The sequence below is a fragment of the Centruroides vittatus genome, unplaced genomic scaffold (assembly GCF_030686945.1).
Source record: "Centruroides vittatus isolate TY-2023 unplaced genomic scaffold, ASM3068694v2 contig_911, whole genome shotgun sequence".
Classification (NCBI taxonomy): domain Eukaryota; kingdom Metazoa; phylum Arthropoda; class Arachnida; order Scorpiones; family Buthidae; genus Centruroides; species Centruroides vittatus.
This window is the reverse complement of record NW_027122600.1, coordinates 1069636-1092854: the sequence shown is the minus strand read 5'-3', so window position 1 is coordinate 1092854 and position 23219 is coordinate 1069636. Positions and strand designations below refer to the sequence as shown.

The 23219-nt window shown below is 31.6% G+C and overlaps 6 protein-coding genes across 7 annotated transcripts; 4 read left to right on the top strand and 2 right to left on the bottom strand.

Moving 5' to 3' along the window:
• The first annotated feature begins 1779 nt into the window (after nucleotides 1-1779).
• On the top strand, nucleotides 1780-3594 carry LOC136984268 (general transcription factor II-I repeat domain-containing protein 2B-like). The gene has a single exon (XM_067281183.1). It carries the CDS (start codon nucleotides 1780-1782, stop codon nucleotides 3592-3594), a length of 1815 nt encoding a protein of 604 aa, XP_067137284.1.
• Nucleotides 3595-6926: 3332 nt separating this feature from the next.
• Nucleotides 6927-7607, top strand: LOC136984267 (uncharacterized). Its single transcript, XM_067281182.1, has 3 exons — nucleotides 6927-6978; nucleotides 7050-7145; nucleotides 7224-7607. The coding sequence occupies exons 1-3, from the start codon at nucleotides 6973-6975 to the stop codon at nucleotides 7605-7607; spliced, it is 486 nt and encodes a 161-aa protein (XP_067137283.1). The 5' UTR covers nucleotides 6927-6972.
• Nucleotides 7608-10626: 3019 nt separating this feature from the next.
• Nucleotides 10627-11192, top strand: LOC136984266 (uncharacterized). Its single transcript, XM_067281181.1, has 3 exons — nucleotides 10627-10639; nucleotides 10725-10814; nucleotides 10896-11192. Exons 1-3 carry the CDS (start codon nucleotides 10634-10636, stop codon nucleotides 11190-11192), a joined length of 393 nt encoding a protein of 130 aa, XP_067137282.1. The 5' UTR covers nucleotides 10627-10633.
• A 1851-nt stretch (nucleotides 11193-13043) lies between these two features.
• On the top strand, nucleotides 13044-14201 carry LOC136984243 (uncharacterized). 2 transcript variants are annotated; one of them, XM_067281150.1, is made up of 4 exons: nucleotides 13044-13139; nucleotides 13219-13276; nucleotides 13362-13451; nucleotides 13898-14201. In XM_067281150.1, the coding sequence occupies exons 2-4, from the start codon at nucleotides 13271-13273 to the stop codon at nucleotides 14189-14191; spliced, it is 390 nt and encodes a 129-aa protein (XP_067137251.1). In that variant the 5' UTR covers nucleotides 13044-13139; nucleotides 13219-13270; the 3' UTR covers nucleotides 14192-14201. The 2 variants fall into 2 exon arrangements, with proteins under 2 accessions (XP_067137251.1, XP_067137250.1); XM_067281149.1 differs by lacking the exon at nucleotides 13044-13139 and having other exon boundaries at nucleotides 13186-13276.
• A 98-nt stretch (nucleotides 14202-14299) lies between these two features.
• On the bottom strand, nucleotides 14300-15191 carry LOC136984250 (cuticle protein 14-like). Its single transcript, XM_067281159.1, has 3 exons — nucleotides 15025-15191; nucleotides 14843-14935; nucleotides 14300-14770 (listed from the first exon to the last, which is right to left on the bottom strand). Exons 1-3 carry the CDS (start codon nucleotides 15028-15030, stop codon nucleotides 14459-14461), a joined length of 411 nt encoding a protein of 136 aa, XP_067137260.1. The 5' UTR covers nucleotides 15031-15191; the 3' UTR covers nucleotides 14300-14458.
• A 3546-nt stretch (nucleotides 15192-18737) lies between these two features.
• On the bottom strand, nucleotides 18738-19365 carry LOC136984265 (cuticle protein 14-like). The gene is made up of 3 exons (XM_067281180.1): nucleotides 19360-19365; nucleotides 19184-19285; nucleotides 18738-19115 (listed from the first exon to the last, which is right to left on the bottom strand). Exons 1-3 carry the CDS (start codon nucleotides 19363-19365, stop codon nucleotides 18738-18740), a joined length of 486 nt encoding a protein of 161 aa, XP_067137281.1.
• Nucleotides 19366-23219: the final 3854 nt, after the last annotated feature.

The window sequence follows — 23219 nt, the reverse complement described above, 5'->3', positions numbered from 1 at the left end:
CTTAAGTCACGTGCTGTTGCATCATAGTCGCGTCACTCGTGACTGGCTACGGATATATATTTTTTTAATTTAAAAATTTGAATTTTCACCTTAAATGGTAATATTTGTTCTCTTAATATTTAATAATTTATTTTATTTTATAAAAGTTTAAGATTTTAATCGACAGATGTCAGCCTATTACTTTTTTATAAATAAATTATTTAATTTCTATTAAAATGCAATTATACGTTGTTATAAATATGTATTATATAATATACTATTTTAATAATAATATAAGTGAATAGTATTACATAATACAGGTGTTAAAGTTTGTTAAATTAGTCAGGTATAAGTTATACATTTGATTAATAGATGGCAGCACACAATTATAAAAATACATTTTTGTTAAAATATTACATTTTTAACGATAATTAAGATATTAATTATAATAATTTAAATATTACCTATTAAATTAAAAGTAAATTATATATTAAAAATTGTCATTATGCAGATACAGTATTAGACTTTAAATAAATTTAATATTTATTATTAATTTTATATAAATAGTTTATGGATTTAAACAAATTTAATGTATTAATATATAACATTTTTTTTTAAATTTGATACAATTAATTGCGTAACAATTTAAAATTGTTTATTTATTTTCTCAATAAAAGATGGCGCTAAGTGAAAAAGGTAAATTGTAATTCCCTCTAGTGGCAGAATACATAACAATATTGGACACTTCGTTTTCATCGGAAGCGTGAATATATACACACAATTGTATATAAAATGTATATTGATTTGTATGATAATGTTATAATAAATAAATAAGTATATTTGATGGGGATAAGTGTGATATTATCTGGAAGTCCGGATTTATATCCGAATTGAGGATCATGGGCGTACGATTCGGGAGAAACAGGAGGGGAAAATTCGGACAAAACAAGAATATGCTGAGGACCTTTATACCTTTCTTAAGAGTCGATCAAGTCCTCAAGGTAGAGGCCGAATGCTGAGGGACAGGTGCAAAATTTTCGAATTTTCAATTGAAAAAAAAAAAAAGATTCAGTAAGGAGTCGCGGTAACTTTCCCGTCAAAAAAGTTAATATGTGGCGCCATCTGTTATGAGATTTCATTAAAACCTTTTTATGCTATTAATTATTATAAAATGAAGAAAAAACCTCATTTTAAAAGTAGCGATGCGTTTTATTAAAGGAAAAAGAAAATGTAAGTGCTAATAACGAGTAAGTCCGACCCCACTCGTGATATGACACACGACCCGCTCTATCCCTCTAACCCAGGGGTGGGCAAAAGCCGGCCCGCGGGCCGGATCCGGCCCTTTTGCTAATTTTATCCGGCCCGTTGAAAAATTCCGCACGCAAATTTTTTTAAACTCTTTTATAAGATTTTGTTGACATCAACATTATTAGTGTGCGTACTGTATATATAATAGGCGTAATAAAATGGGCGGTCGGCTGACTACACTAGTGTGGACGATGTCGCGACGATCGCTCTCAGGGCGGTTTTTTCGTCGAACACAAAGGAGATCGCGCTAGGTTCGAAATGCATGTGTGGACGGCATATGCTGCACTCCTCTCACTTTTCGAGGGACGACAGGTCGCACCACGCGTATTGTTAATTTTGATTTAGCACTGATCGCATACTCTTTTTTGTTCGAGTCTAATATTAGTTTGCAAATATAAAATTGAAAAAGTGGACTTTTTGTAAGTAAAATTTTAAAACATTGGTTTTATTTTATTGTATTAATTAAATTATTTATTTGTAGACCTTTGTAAAATGAGTCAATCTAAAAAAAGAAAAGTTGATTTGGAATGCAGAAACTTCAATGAAGCTTGGACGGTAAAATATCTTTTTACAAACATTAATAAGAAAGCAATTTGTTTAGTTTGTCAGGAAACAATTGCTGTTTTCAAAGAATACAATTTAAACAGGCACTTTACAACAAAACATCCAAAATATGCATCACTTTCTTTAAAAGAACTTCAAACTGTAGCAGAAAACTTAGCAAAAAACTTGAATAAGAAACAAAATATTTTTACCAAACAAAGTAATATAGAGAAATCTACCACAAAAGCAAGTTATGTTGTCGCACACAAAATTGCTAAGTTCTGTAAGCCGTTTTCTGAAGCAGAATTTGTTAAACAATGCATGGTACAAGTGTCGGAGATATGTTGTCCTGAAAAGAAACATATTTTTGAAAATGTAAGCCTTTCGAGAAGAACAATAGTACGACGGATTGAAAATATTTCAGGAAACTTACTTGACCAGCTAAGAACAAAAATTGCTGATTTTACCTATTGTTCTCTGGCTTTAGATGAGTCCTGCGATATTACTGATACAAGTCAATTATTAATATTTATTCGCGGCATTAACAAGAAATGTGAAATTAGCGAGGAACTTCTTAGTGTGCATCCAATGAAAGATACAACTACTGGTGAAGACTTCTTTCTCGCTGTTGAAGAGTGTTTAGTTAAAGTAAGTTTAACTTGGAATAAAATAGTAAGCGTCACTACGGATGGTTGTCCTAGTTTAACAGGGAAAAATGTAGGCTTACTTAAACGAATTCGCGACAAAGTAAAAGAGTTACAACCAGAACACGATATATTATTTTTGCACTGCATTATTCATCAAGAAGTGCTATGCAGAAAAGTTTTGAAATTGAATCACGTCGTTACTGTTGTGACCAAAGTTGTGAATTTTATCCGAGGACGTGCCGTAAATCATCGACAGTTTGTTGAATTTTTGAAAGAAATTGAAAGTGACTTCTACGAAATTCCTTATTACACTGAAGTGAGATGGCTTAGCATTGGTAAAGTTTTGGACAGATTTCAATATTTGCTTGATGAAATAGTATCCTTCTTGTCGATAAAAGAAAAACTACATGATTTTCCTGAATTGCAAAATAAGGCTTGGCTAAACGATTTCTCGTTTTCAGTAGATATCGTAAAATATTTGAATGAACTAAATATAAATCTACAAGGGAAAAACCAATTCGCTTTCAATATGCACTCAAACGTCAAAGCATTTATGACAAAACTCAATTTATTTGCTGAAAACTTTAATAATAAATTATTAAATCATTTCCCCTCATTGCAAGCACGGCGAGAATCATTGAAAAATACAGATTTTTTTAAATATAGTGCAATAACACAAGACCTGCATTCTGAATTCCAAAGAAGATTTCAAGATTTCAAAGCTATTGAAAAACCTTTATCATTAATTAGCCAACCTTTCAATTTCGATGTGCAAGAAGCTCCTGTTGAAATTCAACTAGAACTAATTGACTTACAATCAAATAATTTACTAAAAGAAAATTTTCACTCAAACGAATTGAGTGCTTTCTATGGCGCTTTGAATAACGAACATTTCAAACATTTTTTGAACTATGTTCAAAAATACCTTGTTTTATTTGGTTCGACATATATTTGTGAAAGAACTTTTTCTTTAATGGTTTCCACGAAAAATAAATATCGATCACAAATTACTGACGAAAATCTACACTCGGTATTAAGGATTGCTACAAGTGATTTGGAACCCAATTTTGAAGAAATAATGTCAGATGAACATTCGAGATTTCACGTTTCGCATTAACTTTAAATATTTATTTTAACGTTTGATGTTTTTCTTTTCTTTTTTGAATTCTATTTACTATTATATTTACGAAATGCAATATAAATGTTAAATTGTAATAACTATGTGTCAATATAAAATAATTTGTATCGTTAAGACATAAATAAGTAACAAAATAAAATCTTTCATTGACTGGTTTATCTAATAGCCATTTATTTATAATAATATTTCTTTAAAAATTACGTGACATATTTTATTCAAATTGAAATGATACTTAGTGTTTTTGTCAAAAAAAAAAAAAATTGGGCAGGGAAAAAACTCCATCCAAAACATCCGCTTGTGCAAAGCATACGCGGTATAGTCCTCCGGCCCGGGAGACATTTTGAAAATTTCATTTTGGCCCGCGCTTTAAAGTATTTGCCCACCCCTGCTCTAATCCCTCGATCTTTAACCACTAAAATTTAACAGCGTCAATTCTTCTATTGCACAAACCTCCCTGCAAAATTTCAGAAATTTTCGACTAAAGGTACGGGAGTTATTAAGCTTTAAAGTGGGTGAGCAAAACGTGCCACGCACAAACACCCATACATATATTTAAAAAAAAAACCCGAAATTTTTTGCATTTCTCGACGTGTCAAGGTTCTCCGAGTCCAAAAATGTGTCTTGGGGAGGGTCATTTTTTTGACCGCTCGCTATACTTTCCCTCTGTTGTATATAACCAGGAAGGTAAAAATCAAAGTCGAAAATCGATTCCCCAGAGAGAAAGGAACACTTTTTAATCATCTGGAGCCATCGGGTAAGAAATTACCATGGCCTCAACGACATTAAGTAAATTGTTACTCCCGACCATGAAATTCCTCCAAAGAATTAATAAACTAACATTGTATAATGAATTAATAAAATAAATTTAACATTTTGCTCCAAGGATTAGGTATTTAGTTTTCATTATTGTTCATTGTTATTATCGAAGTTGCCATCAAGGTAATAATTATAACCATTAAATTCAATATAATGATTTAATGAAAATATAATGAGCTATAATATGCATATTAAAACAATTAAAATATATTATATCGTTAGGAAAAAACAAACGATTCAAAATCGAGTTCATAATAAATGAGGAAGTGGTAGTTACAGTCGAACCTCTAAATAATGCCTACCTCTAAACAGCAGCCATTTAGTTTAAACTGTTTTTTTTTTAATAAAAATGCGTCAAAATAACCTCTAAACAATGAGCATTTTCTTATATTCCTGTCAGTGGCCGTTGTTCACAGGTTCGACTGTATCATAGTAATAAAATCAAGCAGAAATTCCTCTTCGATAACATTTGACAGTCCACTTTTGAGCGCTGTGAACGAGAAAATTTTAAAAATTCAGTTTATAGAGCTAGATATATCGATCCCAGTCTCATCACCTGACTCAAAAGTAAAAGAGACACAAGTATCATTATGGAAGATGAAATCCAGGAAGACATGAAGAAATATTAAAGTTTATATGGAGAGTAGAGGAGAGATACAGAACGTCTAACAAGCACTTGAGCAATGGCCCGTTAGAGCTTCATGGGCACTCAGGCAAATTTAAATTAGGGGTCCCATGTACAGACATTTTTTTGGAGGAAATGTTTTTTTATAAAAGATTTATTTGGGGCCTCCTGTTGGAGGATGCTCCAGGCAATTGCCCTTTTTGCCATAGGATAACGCGTCACTGCACTTGAGGACTTTATAGTCATTTCGTGTGGAAATATCTTCTTAAAACAATAAAGTATTTGCGTTATCTTTCTGTCAATTTTACTTATTCGTCTTCATTGATATTCTTTATGTATTCGCTTCAAAAAATGATAGATTAGTCGATAAATTTAGACAAAAGAATCGCTTAATGTCTTCCTACACCTCGCCCTTGCCTCAGGTCGTTTATTGCCACCATTGTTCTATTGGAAATTAGTTCAAGGTTTATTTTTCTAACGGTTTTCCAAGCTCAAGGTCTTACCACCTTACAGATTTTATTTTCGGATCATATAAAACTTCAGGAAAAAAGAAATTCCCCTCGTCGATTTTTTAAAAATGTTTCGAATTTATGGAAACGTTGCCTGGTAAAGCGGATTTAATACAGCTGAATAAGCAAACTTATGACATAGTGAAACGGGCTAAATCATTGGTTTGCTTATCCAGCTGTACCAATGCTGAGATAGTTTCTGTCATTTTGATTGTCTGTTGAACTGTGATACAAGGTCAAATAAATTCATGTAAAGTGCAAATGAATTCGAGATTTCCCATTTATAATTGTATTAAATGATAAAAAAAATTAATAAATTTGCGAATATTAAAATTATTAATAAAAATTTCTTTACACACAACGCACAATACTCACTCACACGCGCAACACACGCGCACAGCACACACAACAATTTTTAATTTTAATCGTTGAATGCCAAATATAAAAAATTCTTCTAAGAATAATTTATTCTTCTGGCTTTTCCTAATGAAGCGCAATATGCTTCAAGTTTATCAACTCCATCAACTTAAGGTGATTCACCTTTCTAGATTGATACCGATCTACCAAATCATCCTGGTGAAGCACGATACGCTTCAGCTTCATCACCACTTTTTAATAGTAAGCGTAGGTTTTGGTTTGGTTCTGTTTAGTGGGATAAGGCAAAGCAACACATGGACGATCTGCGAAAGGAAGGATGCCTCCTGGGACGAATTTCTATAGAAAACTGGACTCTATTTAGTTATTAAAAAACGTGAAAAAATTCAGGAAACTCCACATGACCAGCCTGTGAGGAGGCTGCGAACCCAGAATCAAGTACGGATGATCGAAAAATTCCAAGAAATTTTCGGGGGGGTGGTCCTTCCTGGATATATCAGACCCTGCTCCTCATCACCCTCCGCCCCATTGTTGGCTGACCGGACCCGGTTTGGGCCTGAAAAAGGCCTTTTTAGTGTCCAAGAGCGAAAAGAGTTCGTTAAAAAAGTAATAATAATTATAATATTTCCTCACAAATAAAAACTAATATAAAAGAGTTTGATATTTAAAAAACTGAAGAGTCAGATTATCTTTCGATATATTTTAACCTTAACATATTTTACTTTTAGAATTTTATTTTAAGAATCCACTCGATACAATTAAAAATTGTAAAATGCATGAAAATACAGTAACTTAAATGCTGCTATTGCTCACACGGATGAACCTAAACAATTGCATCCGAGGCCAAAAGTTCATTCATGTGAAGATATGGATCAAGGACTAATCAATACTACTCTTCCTATCAGGATAATATATCGAATTTCTTTAAGTTTTTTTGTATAAAATACCCTATAAATACTGAAGATTTCATCACGATTCTCATCAGTTTCTCTTCTTTCGTTCAATTTGCCAAGTTCTTCAACGGATTTCAGAATGAAGGTTTGGAATATATTAATATTTTATTTTAATTTAATTATATTAAGCTATCTATACAGAAGTTTCCTTTACAGATTTTTGTATTCCTCTTCGCCTTCTTTGTTGCTTCTCAAGCTGCAACTCACTATTCGTCTATGCCACAGAGATTTGTTGGGCAAGCTGCTGATGAGGTTAAATTGTATATTGTACTTTAAAATAATGAATATATTTTAAATTAATAATATATATATATATATTTCTATCTAAAGCGGGTAGAGAAAGCTAGTCCTCAAGAAGCATTTCCAAACCAGCGCCATTTTAGAGCCGAAGAGAGGAATCTCGCCAGTCCTAGCCGATATCAAGATGGTTCCAGAGCGCCCATTTATCCCGAAAATCGTCAAAATATTCAAGTAAATGATGCAGCAAGAATGCCTTTTTACTCAGAAAATCAGCCAAATATTCAGGATTCGACCAGGAAACCATTTCAAACTGAAAATCAGCCAGTCATTCAAAGTGAATTTGGAGTTGATCACAGTCATTTTCCTTTCTCTTATTCATTTCGACCATTTCCTTTGATGTACACCTCACCTTATGTCTACCATTCTAATTACTTCCCTGTTAGCCATGGGAAATTTTATTACCAAGTATATTAATCCGCAAATTTAAAACTATAAAAGGTATCGGGATATTATAATGGATATAATTTGAAATTTAAATAAAAAAATATAATTTTTATTCTTTACTGTTTCTTTTTCTTTATTGATAAGATATATAAAACTAGTTTTTCTGTACACCTGCCTTACTTTAAACGGGATCTGCAATGTTAAGTAATCGTAATAGTTGTTAATCTGCTAATTATTATGGTAACAACGAGTTTATTATATAATTCTATTGTATTTGTCTAGAATATCACCTGCATTTTTAGTTGAAAAACGAGTTAAATATGTAAAATTATTTACACAAATTTTAAGAAAGAATAATATGTTGTCAATATGGCATCCTTCATCTTGGATTCGGCTGAAACGAACAAGCTTATACTGTATTTCACTTGAGGATTCGGATTTGGGTTCAGAAATCATCTCTTTTTCTTTAATTAAATTATTCAATCTTACAGATCCAAAATTGGGATGGTCAACAAGGCATTTTGGCACGGGTCACGGACACAATGGCACCTCAAAATTTTAATTGGAGAGAAGTAGAGGCACACGTTTGTATTTGATTTTGGTCCTCTAACAGGATCTACACGCTTCAAATAATACTAATTAACTGAAGTGCATAGAAGTCTATATGCATATAAATTAAACTTATATATATATATATATCTTTTTCTCTTTAAAAAAACTTTCCGCCCTGGACACTAAGCTGTGTTAGCAAGCTCATTATGGGTTCGGCCAGGCCCACAATGTGAAGGCCGGGTGGTGAGGGACGGGGCCCGTCCCTCACCACCCGGCCTTCACATTGTGGGCCTGGCCAAATTATTTTAATTAAACTTATATTAATTAAAATGCTTAACTATATTTATAAATTAATTTATAAATTTAAAACCTTTTAATTCAGATATTTATTCAAATTTATTAAGAAAAAATAATAGTATAACTTTCACTAATTAACCAGTTTTATAAGATAAAAAAAATGAAAATATTTTTTAATTAATTAATTAAAAATATATTTATAATTATACTTTAAATATTATGTTTAGAGAATAATTATAAATATATTAGTTATTTAGTCAATAGAGGGAGCACTAAGAACAGTTCTGAGTATATCTCATTCACGCAAAATGCCGCCATATTTAGTCCTTTATACTATAAATTACTCACAAAAGTTAGCGTAAAATATCTGTTTATTTATATATTTCATCCAAAAATAGTGATTATTTTTAATGCAAAGTATCTGAACAAAAAAGAAACGTAATTAACGGAAATAAAGATAGCAATAGGACTAAATATGGCGGAACGGCGACTCAAAGACATACGGAGTCTACCTGTATTATAATTTTCATTTAAATATGTTACAATTCAATAAATCTTTATTAAAATTTTTTAAAAATTTAACTGCGAAATTCAATTAAATAAATAAGAGAATATACTTGTATAAGTATAATATTTTATATTGACTTAATTTATATTATACTAATAAAAAATATAAAATTTAATAATTAATTAATTAATTAATTAGGTTAAGATATCCTAATTAATTATAATTATAATTATAAGAATGTGTTTCGTTATATTGAACTTGACTTCTTAGCGAAACCGTCGTAAAGCGAGCCATTGTATTTCTCATAAACTCAATGTCATTCATCGATATGTACTGTACAGTATATAAAAGACAGTTTTAATTATATAATACGCCAAATGCTGCATTAAAATACGGCATTTCGCATACTGTATTCATAACATACTTGTATACCAGTTGTAAAGCCAGCAGTCGTAAAGCGGGGAATCTACTTTACAGGCAATCGTCGAGAGAAATGTTTTCTGTATTTTTAGAAAATATACAAATTATTATAAAATTATTCAAAAACAACTTCATTTTTAATTCTAAATCATTCTCATACAATAATATTACTTTTAATAAGCAGAAATTTAAATACAGTATTTTCATATTATGGAATGGACTATAGTTAGGCCTAACTTATAAATGGTGTGGTCGTATAGGTTTGTTTATTTTATAATCTGTAGTAAGGGCAGATACAGTAAAACTTCGACAGTGTTCAATTTATACAGATGAAGATGAAATATAGATGGTCAGTTAAGTGAGTACAACTCAGATTGGTATCTAACGAATAGGCCTATAGAGCTGTCCCACCTAGAAAGATTTTATTGTAATTATACTGAAAATTAAACAGCAAAACATTTAAGTTATCATATATCAAATTTTGCAAGGAGTTTCGGGTATTAGGGGCATTGATTCTATTAAATTTTAGTGGTTACAAATCGAGGGGTTGGGGAGATAGAACGGGTCGTGTTTCATATTTCGAGTGGGGTCGAATTTAATGACGATTTTACTCGTTATTAGCATTTACAATTTTTGACGAATTTCACCTCAAAAATAAGCATTCGGATGACGAAGATCCCCACATACATGGGTCAAACCACCCACAAAATATCTGAAGATCCGACCCGTACTCGAACCCGAACTCATCGCTCAGCCGTTATCAATCAAAATATATTAAAAATTAAGAAACAAACACATTGCAGATGATTTTTTTAATCAAATAATCTTCATTTTCAATTTTATTTTCACTTTAAACTAAACGGAATTTGTTGTTAATTTACAGACATAAAATAGTTAAAACTATGTATAAGTCTGTATTAAATCTGTCGTGTTTATTGTATTATGTTTAATGCCCTACATTGGTAGCATTTTTATGAATGATTAACTTTCATTCGAAAGAATAAAGATCTTTAAATGATCATCAGAAGGCCATTAAGAGGGGGGATTCATATTAAAAATGATAGAAATAAATGATGACATTTCTATAAAGTAAAGAATATTCCACTCGAAAGACTTTAAGCCAGTTATCGATAGAATTTAGATCAAGGTTTTTTGAAATTTTCTCTATTTTTTTCACAAACCTATCGAATTTCGGATAAAAGTAAACTCAAAAAAACTATATAAACCTTACGAAATAAAGCAGAGTTCATCATATCTCGTAAAGATCTACAGGATAATCATGAAGGTAAATTCTCTTTCCTGCTCTTAGTTTACTAAATAGAAATAAAAATAAATTAATATTTTAACTATTTTAATGATTATTTATTTAGATATTTCTTATTTTTGCTGTTTTCGTGGTAAGTCAAGCTACGAGACTACCCGAAAATCCAAGAAAAATGACACCGTTTTATCGTCAACAGGTAATACTTTCTTGGATCACTTTTAGACTAATTTGAATATGTTTTTGTGTACATTTATGTATATATTTTTTAAAATTAAAGCAGGAGTTTGGTCACCGCATGCCCAGTGCTGAATTACCAAGGGAAGAAGAGCACTTTTATAGATCTACTCACGATAATCGAGGAAGAATGGAACCGGAAGATAATAGATTTTATCGAAATACTCCAAGAGTCAATCAGTATTCTGAGCCAAATTTTTCTGTAGAAAGAGATGCAGAAGCAAAATTTCAACCCAGCCCATTCAAAATGCATAGCAACGTGCAACCTACAACATACAATCCCTTCGCTTACATGGCTCATGCCGCTCCAAAATCTTTTGGTTCCTATCAACTGTTTTAAATGCTATTTAGCTAATCGTTATGAAATGGTTGTGGTATCTTGTTTGTAAAATTTTGACAAATAAAATTTAAATTTATAAATATCCATTTGTAATTTATGAGCCTGGTTTAATTATGCAAATTTATAATTGGATTTCAATTGTTTACGAGCTTTTAAACTTTGTATCTTACAAAGTATCCTCGCTTTTACGTTTTAATTACTTCCTGAATGGAAGTCGTAAAGTGAACCTTCCATTCCCATAAATAATATATGATAAATTGAGGTTAGGTTCCTGAAAGTACAATTTTAACTGTATAAATGTCATATAAAGTTGGCAAAAAAACTACGTGGCACTTTTAATGAAACATAATTATAAGAGAAAATGTACAGTACACCAATCGTAGAAGCATAGTAATTAGTAATTTTGAAGTTATAATTACGAGGCACACCAGTGGTTGGGGTGAATAAAACCACTGGTAAATGGTTTTGATTTATGCCTCGTCGATAAGATGACCACGTGGTTTTCCAGGTTTTATTCACCTAAAGTAGGAGACAGCTTTCTATTGATACTTTAGATGTCTGACATCTAAGTAGGAGCCTGTTTCCTATAAAAAAAATCCTGCTGGAAAATATCCTTCTGTTATGAAATTAATGGAAGATGGAACTGCCTTCCATCTTCCATTAATTTTTCTACTTTTTTCAGTCAATTCATCTACTATAATTAAAGACAGGTGTATAGTTATAACTACATATGTTCATTTAATCATCTTCCTCTTAATTAACATAAAAAAAAACTATATTAAGAGAGAAACACTTAAGGAAATTTGCAACCTTCATAACTTCTAATGGTGATAATTCATTTTTTCTTTAATTTTTTTACCTTCTTGAGTAAAATTTATGCATGTGAATAATTATATAAGAGACTTCTTACATTAAAATTCTTAATAATTTATTACAGGATCGAGAATTGATAAAAATAGTCCCAAATCCAATCGCCCAAATCTCCACGCATCCATATTTCCACGCATGATAATCGCTTTATAATGCGTTTAATTTTGATTATTTAAAATGATTTTTTTAAATACAAAGAAGTTTTATTACGGAAAATATAAATAAAAAAATATATATAAGTTAAAATGATTAATTAATTCAAAACCATTCAAGAATTGGATCATTGCCACTTCATTCTGGCTACGTAATTGTGAAGGACAGAAACTTCTGTTTAATAAACATTTAAAAATCCAAATAGAACTTGTATATTAAGCTTCATTTATAAATATTAGCGGGCACGGTCAAAGGCCTCGAAATTACTTAGCGATTAGGGCCTTTAGATGTGTTAACTTATCACTATGAATGTTCTATTCACAGTGTTGATTTGGCACGTAAATTTTTTAAATTATTTTGCTTTAACAATTATAAAAAAAAATTGAAACAAATATTATATTATAACAAAAAGTACTTTACACGTGTTTTTTTTAATATAAATTTTAATTTTTGGGGCCTTTCTATGCTCAGAATCCTGCTCAAATGACCTCGCTCTTCTACTTTAACCCTGTATATACAGTTGAAAAAATATAAATACTTGAGCATGTTAGGGCCTACATGCTTACTAAACTTCGATTAAATTTATAAGAACTAGCTAGAGAAGATAATTTAATCTGGGCCTCGGATACGAGGGCCTTAAAACTGAATTTTGTGAAGTTATGTAGATTATTTTGATAAGCGGCTTTTATCCATACGAGAGGTTTTACATTTGTGAATTGCAAGGCCTCATCTAATGTCTTTCAGGCCTTAAAAATCATGAGTTTTTTTCTTTTTATCAGTTTATTTGAAAATATTAAAATGAATCGACTGAAAGTAATGCCCTTTTTCAAGGATCTGTGAAGATTATCCACTCGAATAGATCTTCAGCCGTGTGATATTATATTTCTTCGAAGATAGATATACTTTACTGTTATTTGGATCAAGGTTTTCCTTAAAATTTCATCCATTCTTGTAAATATCGAGTTTCCGATCTAATTTAAACGACTTTAGAACTATATAAAAGGCAGAAAATATGGACAGGGCATTAGTTCCTTTCGTCTGAATCCAACATCATTATGAAGGTGAGTTCTCTCTTATCCAACTTCATCAGTTTTCTGATATGAAATGTTGGATTATACTTAATAAATTTTGAATTTTTATATTCAGGTATTCGTTATTCTCGCACTTTTTATGGTTAGTCGAGCTGCAGGATTAACAGATGATCGGAAAGAGGTGACTCCATTATATCGTCAACAGGTAATATTTTAATGTTTTTTTTTCATTTAATTCACAAACTTCTGATAATTTTGAATGGATTAAGGTATATTTTTCTCTCAGTTAGACTCAATTAAGGTTCTCACAGTTAAGGAGAGAGAGAGAATCTTTGATTCTCTCTTTTTAACGGAGAGACATAGAACTAACAAAATTCATAATTTTTACATTAATTAAAGCAAAATAAAAATAATATTTTAAAGTGAATAGTGAAAATTTAATTTAATTTAAGGAAAAAACATAAATTTCGACTGTTTAAAATGATTTTCCTGGTTATTTAATGCTCAAGTTTGTGCCTGAAATGTCGATTCTGTTCAGAGCAATATCGAACGAAAACAGTAATTATACAGATTAATTCGATTTTATTCTCTTAAATTTTATTAATATTTTAAATTATTTATTATTTATTAAATTTTTATAATTTTTAATAGACAAGCCGTTTTGGCGCCCGTTCGACGGAGGGAATAGATTTTTACCATTCATTTTCTGAAGATGGCAGCAGATTGGAGCCTGAAAATCGTAGACAATTCGAGCCTGAAAGTAGCCGTTATTTCCCGAATGCTCCGAGTTATTCAGAATTACCCAATTATTCTATGGAAAGAGACCAGGAATCGGATTACCAACCGTCACCATTCAAATTCGTCTATCAGCCATTGATCTATAATCCGTACACTTACAATTACATGTCTGCTGCTATGAGAAATTATCATTATCAGCTGTTTTGACGAGTTAATTGCAAGGAAATTTGTGTAACAGCAAATTATCTTTAACTGTAATTAATAAATTAAAATATTTGGGAATGTGCGTATTGATTCGATATGACACTCAAAAAATTTCTTTAGTAATTATTTTATTTTTATATTCACTTCTTTACATATTGCTTTTGTTTGGCACTTGAAATATCCGAACCCGCAGCACACAAAATTACAATAGCTCGAAGTTTTAACCATAAAAACCTACAAAAACCACACGAAAATTTACATTTTTACAATTTAGAAATGGTAAGCGAAGGGATAATGACCATAGTAGTGGTGTCCGTAGTAAGGAATGTGGTGGGGTACAACACCCTTATTGACAGCGACGGCAGCTGGATCTTTAGCTGGATCAACACCTGGTTCATTGGTATCTACCTTAGCGCGGAAACCAGCGGCATCGGCAACGTAGCTGACTACTCTTCTGCGTCCATCAGCATCGGAAAGTCCATAGGAACCGACTTTGTTGCCAGCGATGTCACCAGACTCTCTACGGAAGGTGCCACCAGTAGCGTGACCCTCGTTGTAGCCAAAATGATAGTTTCCAGCGATCTAAACACACACATAATAAGTTAAAACTAACTTATTATAAGTAAAATGTTACACGAGAGAATTAATACTCACGTCCTGGCTACGGAATTGAGCACTAGAACCAAGTCCGTGATGGTAGACGAATTGAGCCTGAGAAACGGCGAAAAGGGCTACAAGAATCAAGCACTGTAAAAGAAAATTCGGATAAGTTTTCACTTAAGAAGGGGAGTATATAAGGAAGGAGAGGAAAAAAATGAAAATTTTCGTCGTCTTACCTTCATGGTTAAGTTTTCCTTCTCGGTGATGAGTAAGAGTGACAATTTCGGATTCGGCAGATGACTTTTATACCCATTTTGATTTATAAAAAATGGCGGCAAAGCCAATAGAAATTATAGATGAAGGATTTTCGAATCTATGTTTTTCAGTATGCAAGGAAGAGGCGATGAACCATTCTTAGGTAGGGCGTCGTCATTCATCTGGGTGTGGTTCGATCGGCAGCCTTGAACTAATTTCTATGAAATTTTCAAATTTGATTGCGTGTTTCGTCAGAAACTATCTCCTTTAAGCTTCGTTTCCTTATTGTAATATTTCCGCTTAAAAAAAAGCAATATAATTTTAAGAATTATTGACTCCTTGTCGGTATAATACATTTAATTAACTATTAAAAAGATCTTATTGCTTTCATAAGAATGTTTATAAATAAGACACCTGTTTAAAAGCTGACCTGTGGGGGGGATAAAGTCGGTGTTGAAGTGGGGTTGGTAACAACACGGGTCGTGAGTAGGGGGGGTCTTAAACCCTCGCTTCCTACCACCGGTTTTAAGAGTCTCCTTTTCTTTTAAAGCAATAATTTTATAATATAAGCTAACATTTAACCCGACTACACAACTATTTACTGCCACTTTGTATTTAAATGTGTTAAATGAATGCCGATTTGAATTATAAAGTTTAAGATCTCGAACAGGTTTGAAAGAAGAAATTGATAGTAATAATTTATCTACAGTTTATGTAACATTATAATAGATTTTTTGATAAAATATTGATATTATACAGAATATTAACGTAGGAAAGCTTTTCATAATTTACACATATGTATTCTCTATCATGTACACGAGTTACAACGTCCCCTGCATTCGACATACGCATAAATATCTGATCGACCTTCAAGCTAAAAAAAAAAAAATTATTTATAATTTTGCTTTCTCTTCGGTAGTGAAGTCAACAAGCGAGATAAAAATTAAAGAATTTCATTAATTATCTCCCAATTTTATATTATATTTATTTAAAGAAGAGAGGAAATAATGGATTGCTGAAATCCCATCCACAGTTTAACTATCCCGGAAATTGTGAGATGAAAATCTCATCCCACATCTTTCATACACGAAGATGTGCTTGGCACGTTATTATCCCTATTCAAATGATACTAGTTATACGTGATTTGCTATATTTTTTCTCACTAGTTGAAAAAACGATGATGGACAAGCGTCAGAATCTCGGTGCCAGCTTGTGTCGGTGACAGTCGACATTTGAAGGACAAATCACATGTTAACCTACTTTAATTGCCGAACGATAGTTAAATTATCACGTTTACTTATCTACTTCCATATATTGATGACAAATTTATTAATAAAATAAGGGAAAACATTTTAAAATTTCGCTAAAATATCAAAATCTTCACCCAATCGAGAATCTTCGCTTAAACATTTATATAAATCAATATATTTTATTCGATATAAACATTCGATCTTACTAAGAAATAATTTGGGAATGTAAAATCGATTATAAATAATCGATTCATATAACATCAATAATCGATATTACACTCACTAAAACTATATTAATTACTTTTCTATAATTTCATTATCAATTTTATTATTTGATAAGCTGATAATCGATATTTGTAAGTAAATCGATTATACATTCGATTAATTCAAAGTTAAATAATCGATAACCATGGTAAAAATCGATTATTTATGATAAAACTTTATATATCCCGTAAACAAAGAGAGAGGAGTTTCAGTTAATTACTGATTTACAATATGCTCGATTATAATAGAAATCGAGCACATCGATTTAAATAATCGATTTTAATCGATATATAATTAATTAAAACTGATTCAAAAAATATTAAACTATCAGTTTGATTACTTATTTATTATATATAAGTGTGATAATCTTTAGAAAATGAATGGAAAAAGTCTATATTAATCGATTAATATGACTTGCTCGTTAATCGATTGGCTAAATTAATAATTAATCGATTAATTAATCGAATTATTAAGTCAATCGATTAATACAATAAAATGATTGAACAATCGATCTTCATTTCGAATTAATCGATTAATCGATTACTTGATTAATTAATAAATTATTCAATTGTCATTAATTATAATGAATGAGTCATATTCGAGTTTGATGCCTTTGAAGACATCATGAAGCTGCCAAAACTATATGTCAATGTCTCCTCCCATTGGCTTCTTTAATTATTCTATATGAAGTTTTGTTTAATTATTCCTATTAATCGATTATAATTGAACGATTATAATCGATTAGAAAATTTTTATAGTTATTAAATATGCTTCACTTCATTATTATTATTATTTAAATGACAATAAAGACACTTTTGCTAATTTATTAATTTTTATTAAATATATTATTAATAAAACATATTTACTATAATTGAAGTTATTCTTATTAAAATATTAAATTAAAATTTTACAAAATATATAAAAATAAATTTTTATTATTTAATTGTCAAAAGATGGCGCAACTAATAAAATGTTTTCTGTAACTTTAATTAACAACACAAGATGGCACTAAATTTCTTAAAATTTACATAAACTAAGATTAACATAATAACTAAATTATTACTAATTAATATATTTTGTCAAATATAAATAATAATAAATTAATAGTAAATTTTATGTTATATTATTTATTTTAATATAATATATATGCATACTTACTATTGGTCGATTTCTAGTGACATCACGAAGATGATACGAAGATGATACCCAGTTCAGTGTCATCTCTGAAACTAGCTGGGCAAGGAATGTAAAAGTAAGTTTCGCTTTATTTATATTACTTAAATTAAATGATAATAAATATATATTTATATTTACCTTTTATAAACTTATTACTCGAGGAACCGAACAAAATCTGAGTGTTTTCGTGTAATGTTGACATTATTAAATTAAACAATATTTGTTAGATAGATGCTCATTGGTTAAGCGAAACAATCATTCATTTGACTGGTTACAAATTTCTCTCTTGACGTCACTGCTATTGTCTGTTTCTAGTACGTTGTACTTGACTCCAATTTATACCAATTTCATGCACGTGTTTACTTATTTATGTCTTTATGAAGTAGACCTTATTAATAACCTGATACAGGTTATACCTATTTAAGTCTTCAAAATGTAGAGAACATGTTTTCTGCGTGGGAATTCATATGTACTGTACAGTACAAGAGGAACCACGAAGCCCTCTAAGCGCCCCACGCTTAGAGGTGCGTGAAGGTGCCGCACATTTGGTTAATCTTTGGCCCTCGACGTCTTGAAAAGGCCCCTCACTCGTATTTTATACTGGGCCCTGCAAAATGTGGAGCCGGTTCGGTTCCTTGCTACACGCTGTATTTAAATAATTGAATGATAATTAATTAAACGAATATTATGTTCTGTTTGGATATTATTATATTTTCAATTAAACCGCTATTATTAATTAAAACTTTAGAATTAAATTAATTGCTCAATGTCTTCAGTTACATCGTCTGCGATGGGTCTATGCACAGAGGGCATTTGCAAATGTTTATAATAAATAATCACAAAATTTTAATTGTACTAAATTTATTTTTTACTCCTTCTTACATTTTATCACCCGACAAGAAAGCATCGTTTCGTCTGAGCAAATTTTATAGAAATTTGAGCTAAGAGCAAGAAAGGAGGAAAGACGACGAGAAACAGAATTTAGTTCTATCTTATGGGGCTGATTACAACAAACTTGGGATAGAATAACTGTAAGAAGCGGGAATTCCTCCTGCATATATCACAGAAGCGATGGGAGCTGCAAGAGCGGGAGCCAATGGAGCAGCGGCTAAGGGTGCGGCAAGGAGGGGTGCACCGATGGCTTCCTTGTTGACGGCTACAGCAGCTGGGTCTTTGGATGGATCGACACCAGGTTCGTTGGTGTCTACCTTAGCACGGAAACCGGCGGCATCGGCTACGTAGCTGACGACCCTTCTACGTCCGTCGGCGTCGGTGAGTCCATAGGAGCCAACTTTGTTGCCTGCGATGTCTCCTACTTCTCTACGGAAAGTGCCGCCGGTAGCGTGGCCTTCCGTGTATCCGAATTGGTAATTTCCTACAGGCTAATGAAGGAAAGGGCCAATTACAATCTACGTTATTTGAAAGAAGAATTTCTAATTGAAGAACTTACGTCCTGCACTCGCTGCTGGATGCTGGTGCCAGTTGAAATAATTGATGCCGGTAAAAGTGGCAAAGCTCTGGCTGCAGCCACAAGAGCGAACAACAAGAAGTACTGCAGAGAGAAATGTATTATTAATATAACTTAAACTTAATTATTAATTTTTGTTTCATTAAACGAAATCTCACTTTCATGTTTGAGATTTTGACTCGGTCTGGTCGATGAATGTCTGCAAGATGCTTCGAAACAGAAAATATTCTTCTTTTATACTCATGGATGGTGGAGAAATTAGGTCAGTTTGAAGTGGCTGATGCAATGTTTTCATCTTCGTTTTCCATCTTTTTCTCATCCTCCAACTCCCGATGACCTCGAGATTTGTTCGGAGCATGTTACGCCCTTGCGATCTCTGACCCTGATAGATTATTGCCATTTGTCATCCACAATCCAATATCATGATTTTTGCACGTGATCATCGAAATCGAATGATGCAATTCTTTAAAAAATTTCATCAAATTGTTTATATTTTCGAACCCTCGAATATGATCGGCTGAGAATTAAGAAAACAATGATTTTAAACCATTAATATGTGAACCCTCTGCGATTTTTCAGGCAGTTCGCATATGTAAATTTACTGCAATTTGTTTGTAATTTAATGCATTCTTGTAGAAATATATTTTAAAATTTTATTACAAATAAAAGAAATATGTCTAGAAATATTCATATGAGTTTTCAAAGGTGTACTTGAGCATTTGAAGAGCGGATTGCAGGAATCCTTGCGTGACTTTTCATGTTGATGCCTTGAATCGTTATGTATTTCTTAAATATCATACGATAAAATGATCCCAAATTAAAGTTTGGCATTTATTAAGGAAAACATTAATTTATTTCTCATTATAAAGGTACAATTTTGGATATTGTACAAGTTTAATATAAAAAAAATGTTGCAAACTTTATCGAAATCAAATTTGTTCTGCGTTTTACATGCTAAAAATGAAACTTTTAATGAATATTTTACCGCAGAAATCAAATTTTCTGCTCTCATGACATGAAAAATAGCTTTGAAAAGAATTTTTCGGTGATTTATTCGGAATTTATATTACGAGAATCGACGTAGAATTAGGCTACTCCTGAAATTAAAATTCGCTTCCGAAGAATCAAGGACGAATTTACACGTAAGCTAAACAAACAACATCTTAGGGCCTCACGCTAGAAGGGGCCTTGCTCCATCCTCAAAAAAGTTAACACGTGTTATTCTTATTTGGTAGGGAGGAAGATCCTCTTGTACTGTACATTATAACTTAGCTTAGAGGCACAAGTTCAATTCGGTGTTCAGTCACGTCAAGATCATTATATTGCCACAAATTCGAATGTATTGATAAGAATACATTTAAAAATTGAAATTTCTCTGAAATTTAATGAGATTAAACTTTTGGATTAGATGATCTTTTCAAGGAAGGTCATTTTTAGAAGGCGTTCAAGTGAATAATCGAATACGCCAACTAAAAATGTCTTATCGTATAGAAAATTCTTCTATTTTTAGTTTGGCAAGGTCATATAAAAAAATCTGTATTAAAATAATTACTTGTATTACTAGTCTACAAAACGTAACAAGCTTGTTGTCAGGCGGAAGGGGATGATAAAATTATCCATCATTTCTAGAATTTTGGATCTTTAAATTACATCTAGAATACATTTAAAACAAATAATAATAATAATATATTAAGAATAAAATATATTTTAATTATCATTATATATAATATAAACTAGTGTGTGTGCCTATAATGAATATACTATATGCAGGGATTCATTAACATATGACCATAACCGCTTATGGCTAGGGACTCATCTCGCTGCTCATTAGTAATACTTTTCTTTCTGTAACAGGTTTGTTTGTTTAGTTAAGTTACGCCAACGTAACATTTGGGGGAATGCCTTCCGGGAGGTCTTTTTAAGGGTAACCGGCTCCTATTCAGGCGTTACAAACGTGTAGAAAATCCGAAAACTCCACGTGGCCAGCCCGTCCTGGCGAGGCGAGAACCCACGACCGAACTCCCAGTGTTCAGGGAACGAACCGCTTGACCACTGGTGGGCCTTTTGTAACAGGATCTTTGGTCAAACCCGTAATGGATATTTAAAAATCTTACAATAGAAGACGGCGTAGTGAGTGAGGGACGGGCCTCCTATCAAAATTCCAAGTCGATCCGGACTCCAACCCGACTTCCATAGGTTTTAACCGGTTTCTTTATCTTCCCGGCCGGCTAATTTGACATTAAACCTAATGGAAATTAAAGTTTGATTTGCGACGGTTTGCTTAGCGACGGCTCTCCGGGAACCATTTAATATAACGTTATCATAAAGTTATGTAAATTTTTCATTTATGAGAAAATATCTGCAATGGTATATGGCGATAATCTGTATACTAACGAGTAAATATAAATTAAAGTATACCCCGGTTTCACAACTTAAAAGTTGGGGGTTATAAAGCGAGCGGTAGTAAATCGAGTTCTAACGTACCGGGCACACTTTTTGGTTCTACAGTTTCTATTCGACTTCATACCAAAGTTGAAGTTTTTTCTTATGAAGAACACGTTTTGTAGTATGTCCTTCACGCTAGTCTCTCAGTTATCTTGATCATCTTCTATTTTTAATTTTTAAAGCCGTTTTTGGACTCTAAAAAATGCTCCTATTTTCCAAAGGGTATAAAGGAATTTGGAGTGTGTTCTTTTTAAACGTCCCTATAAACTTTCAATTCTTAACATTACGATTGTCACAGCCTTTTTAATTATAAACTCATAAAAACAATTAGTAAAATGTATAAATCTTAAAATTATTTTATAACGCGCGAAGTGTCTCTTTAGTAAGGATGCACCGATTAATCGGTTTGAATAATCGGCCAATTTTGCATTTTAATATTTTTGTTAGAATGTCAGGTATAATGCTAGTAATAAAAAATAATAAATTTCTCTTATATATTTATTATATATCACATGACAAACTGAATATTAAAAAAAATTTAAGTTAAATTATTTCTTTTATCAATACATATTAAAAGGTATAATATAAACTATTCAAAGCTCTCTCTTTTATTTAAAGCTCAAACTTTAAATATATAAAACCAATAAAAATTTAATATTCAAACTTTAAAACCTGTAAATTGTGATACAAAAACATGAGAATTTCATCATTTTCAGGGCATAGCCTGTTTCTTGCCGGCTCATAAATGTGTTACCTCCAGTGCTGAAAATTCTTTCACTTTCAATGGAAGATGCCGGGGTTTAGATATTTCATAGCTATTTTGCTAAAATTAGGAAAAAGTTCTTCTGAACTTCACCACAAAAATGACTCACTATGTCTTTGTATAAGAGGTAAATGTAAATATTTTTCTAATTCTTGATCGAAACGTTTGTTCGTTTGTTTCCTTTTTTTTTCCTTTTTTAAAACATGCTCTTATTCATTTTTCATTTACCGGAAGCTAATTTATTAAATAAATTAGAAAAATGTAGAGATTCTCCTCCATCTTGATCATCTCCAGAAATAGAAGCTTCAGGATTTAATTCTTCTTAACTACTGCCCTTTGCTTTTGATAATAAGAATAATTTCAGAGTCTATTTATATTGAAGATGAGGTGGTTTCTCGGTTGCTGGCTTCCACAGTAATTTCTTCGAATGGTTTTAAAAGTAGAACATTTTTTTCAACGAGAGACCACTGATATGTGCTTAACGTGGAAATTTTATTATCTATATCATACGTGACAAGGACTTTTTGCAACATGTAGTATGTAGAATTCCAGCGAGTAGAAACATCTTGAATTAAGTTGTGTTTCTGCAAACCTATCTTGTCTTGCAAATCTTCCAATTTGCTTATAGCTACAACAGAACGATTAAAATGTGTGACAATATTTCTATTAACTGTGATTATAGTTTTCGCATCTTGTTGAGAAAATTTGCATCCGTTTAGTGTCAGCTGCAGTGTATGTGTAAAGCGTGATAATGCCTCTAAGTTGCAATTCCTGATTCCAGCTACCATATTTTCTGCAGAATCTCTCAGT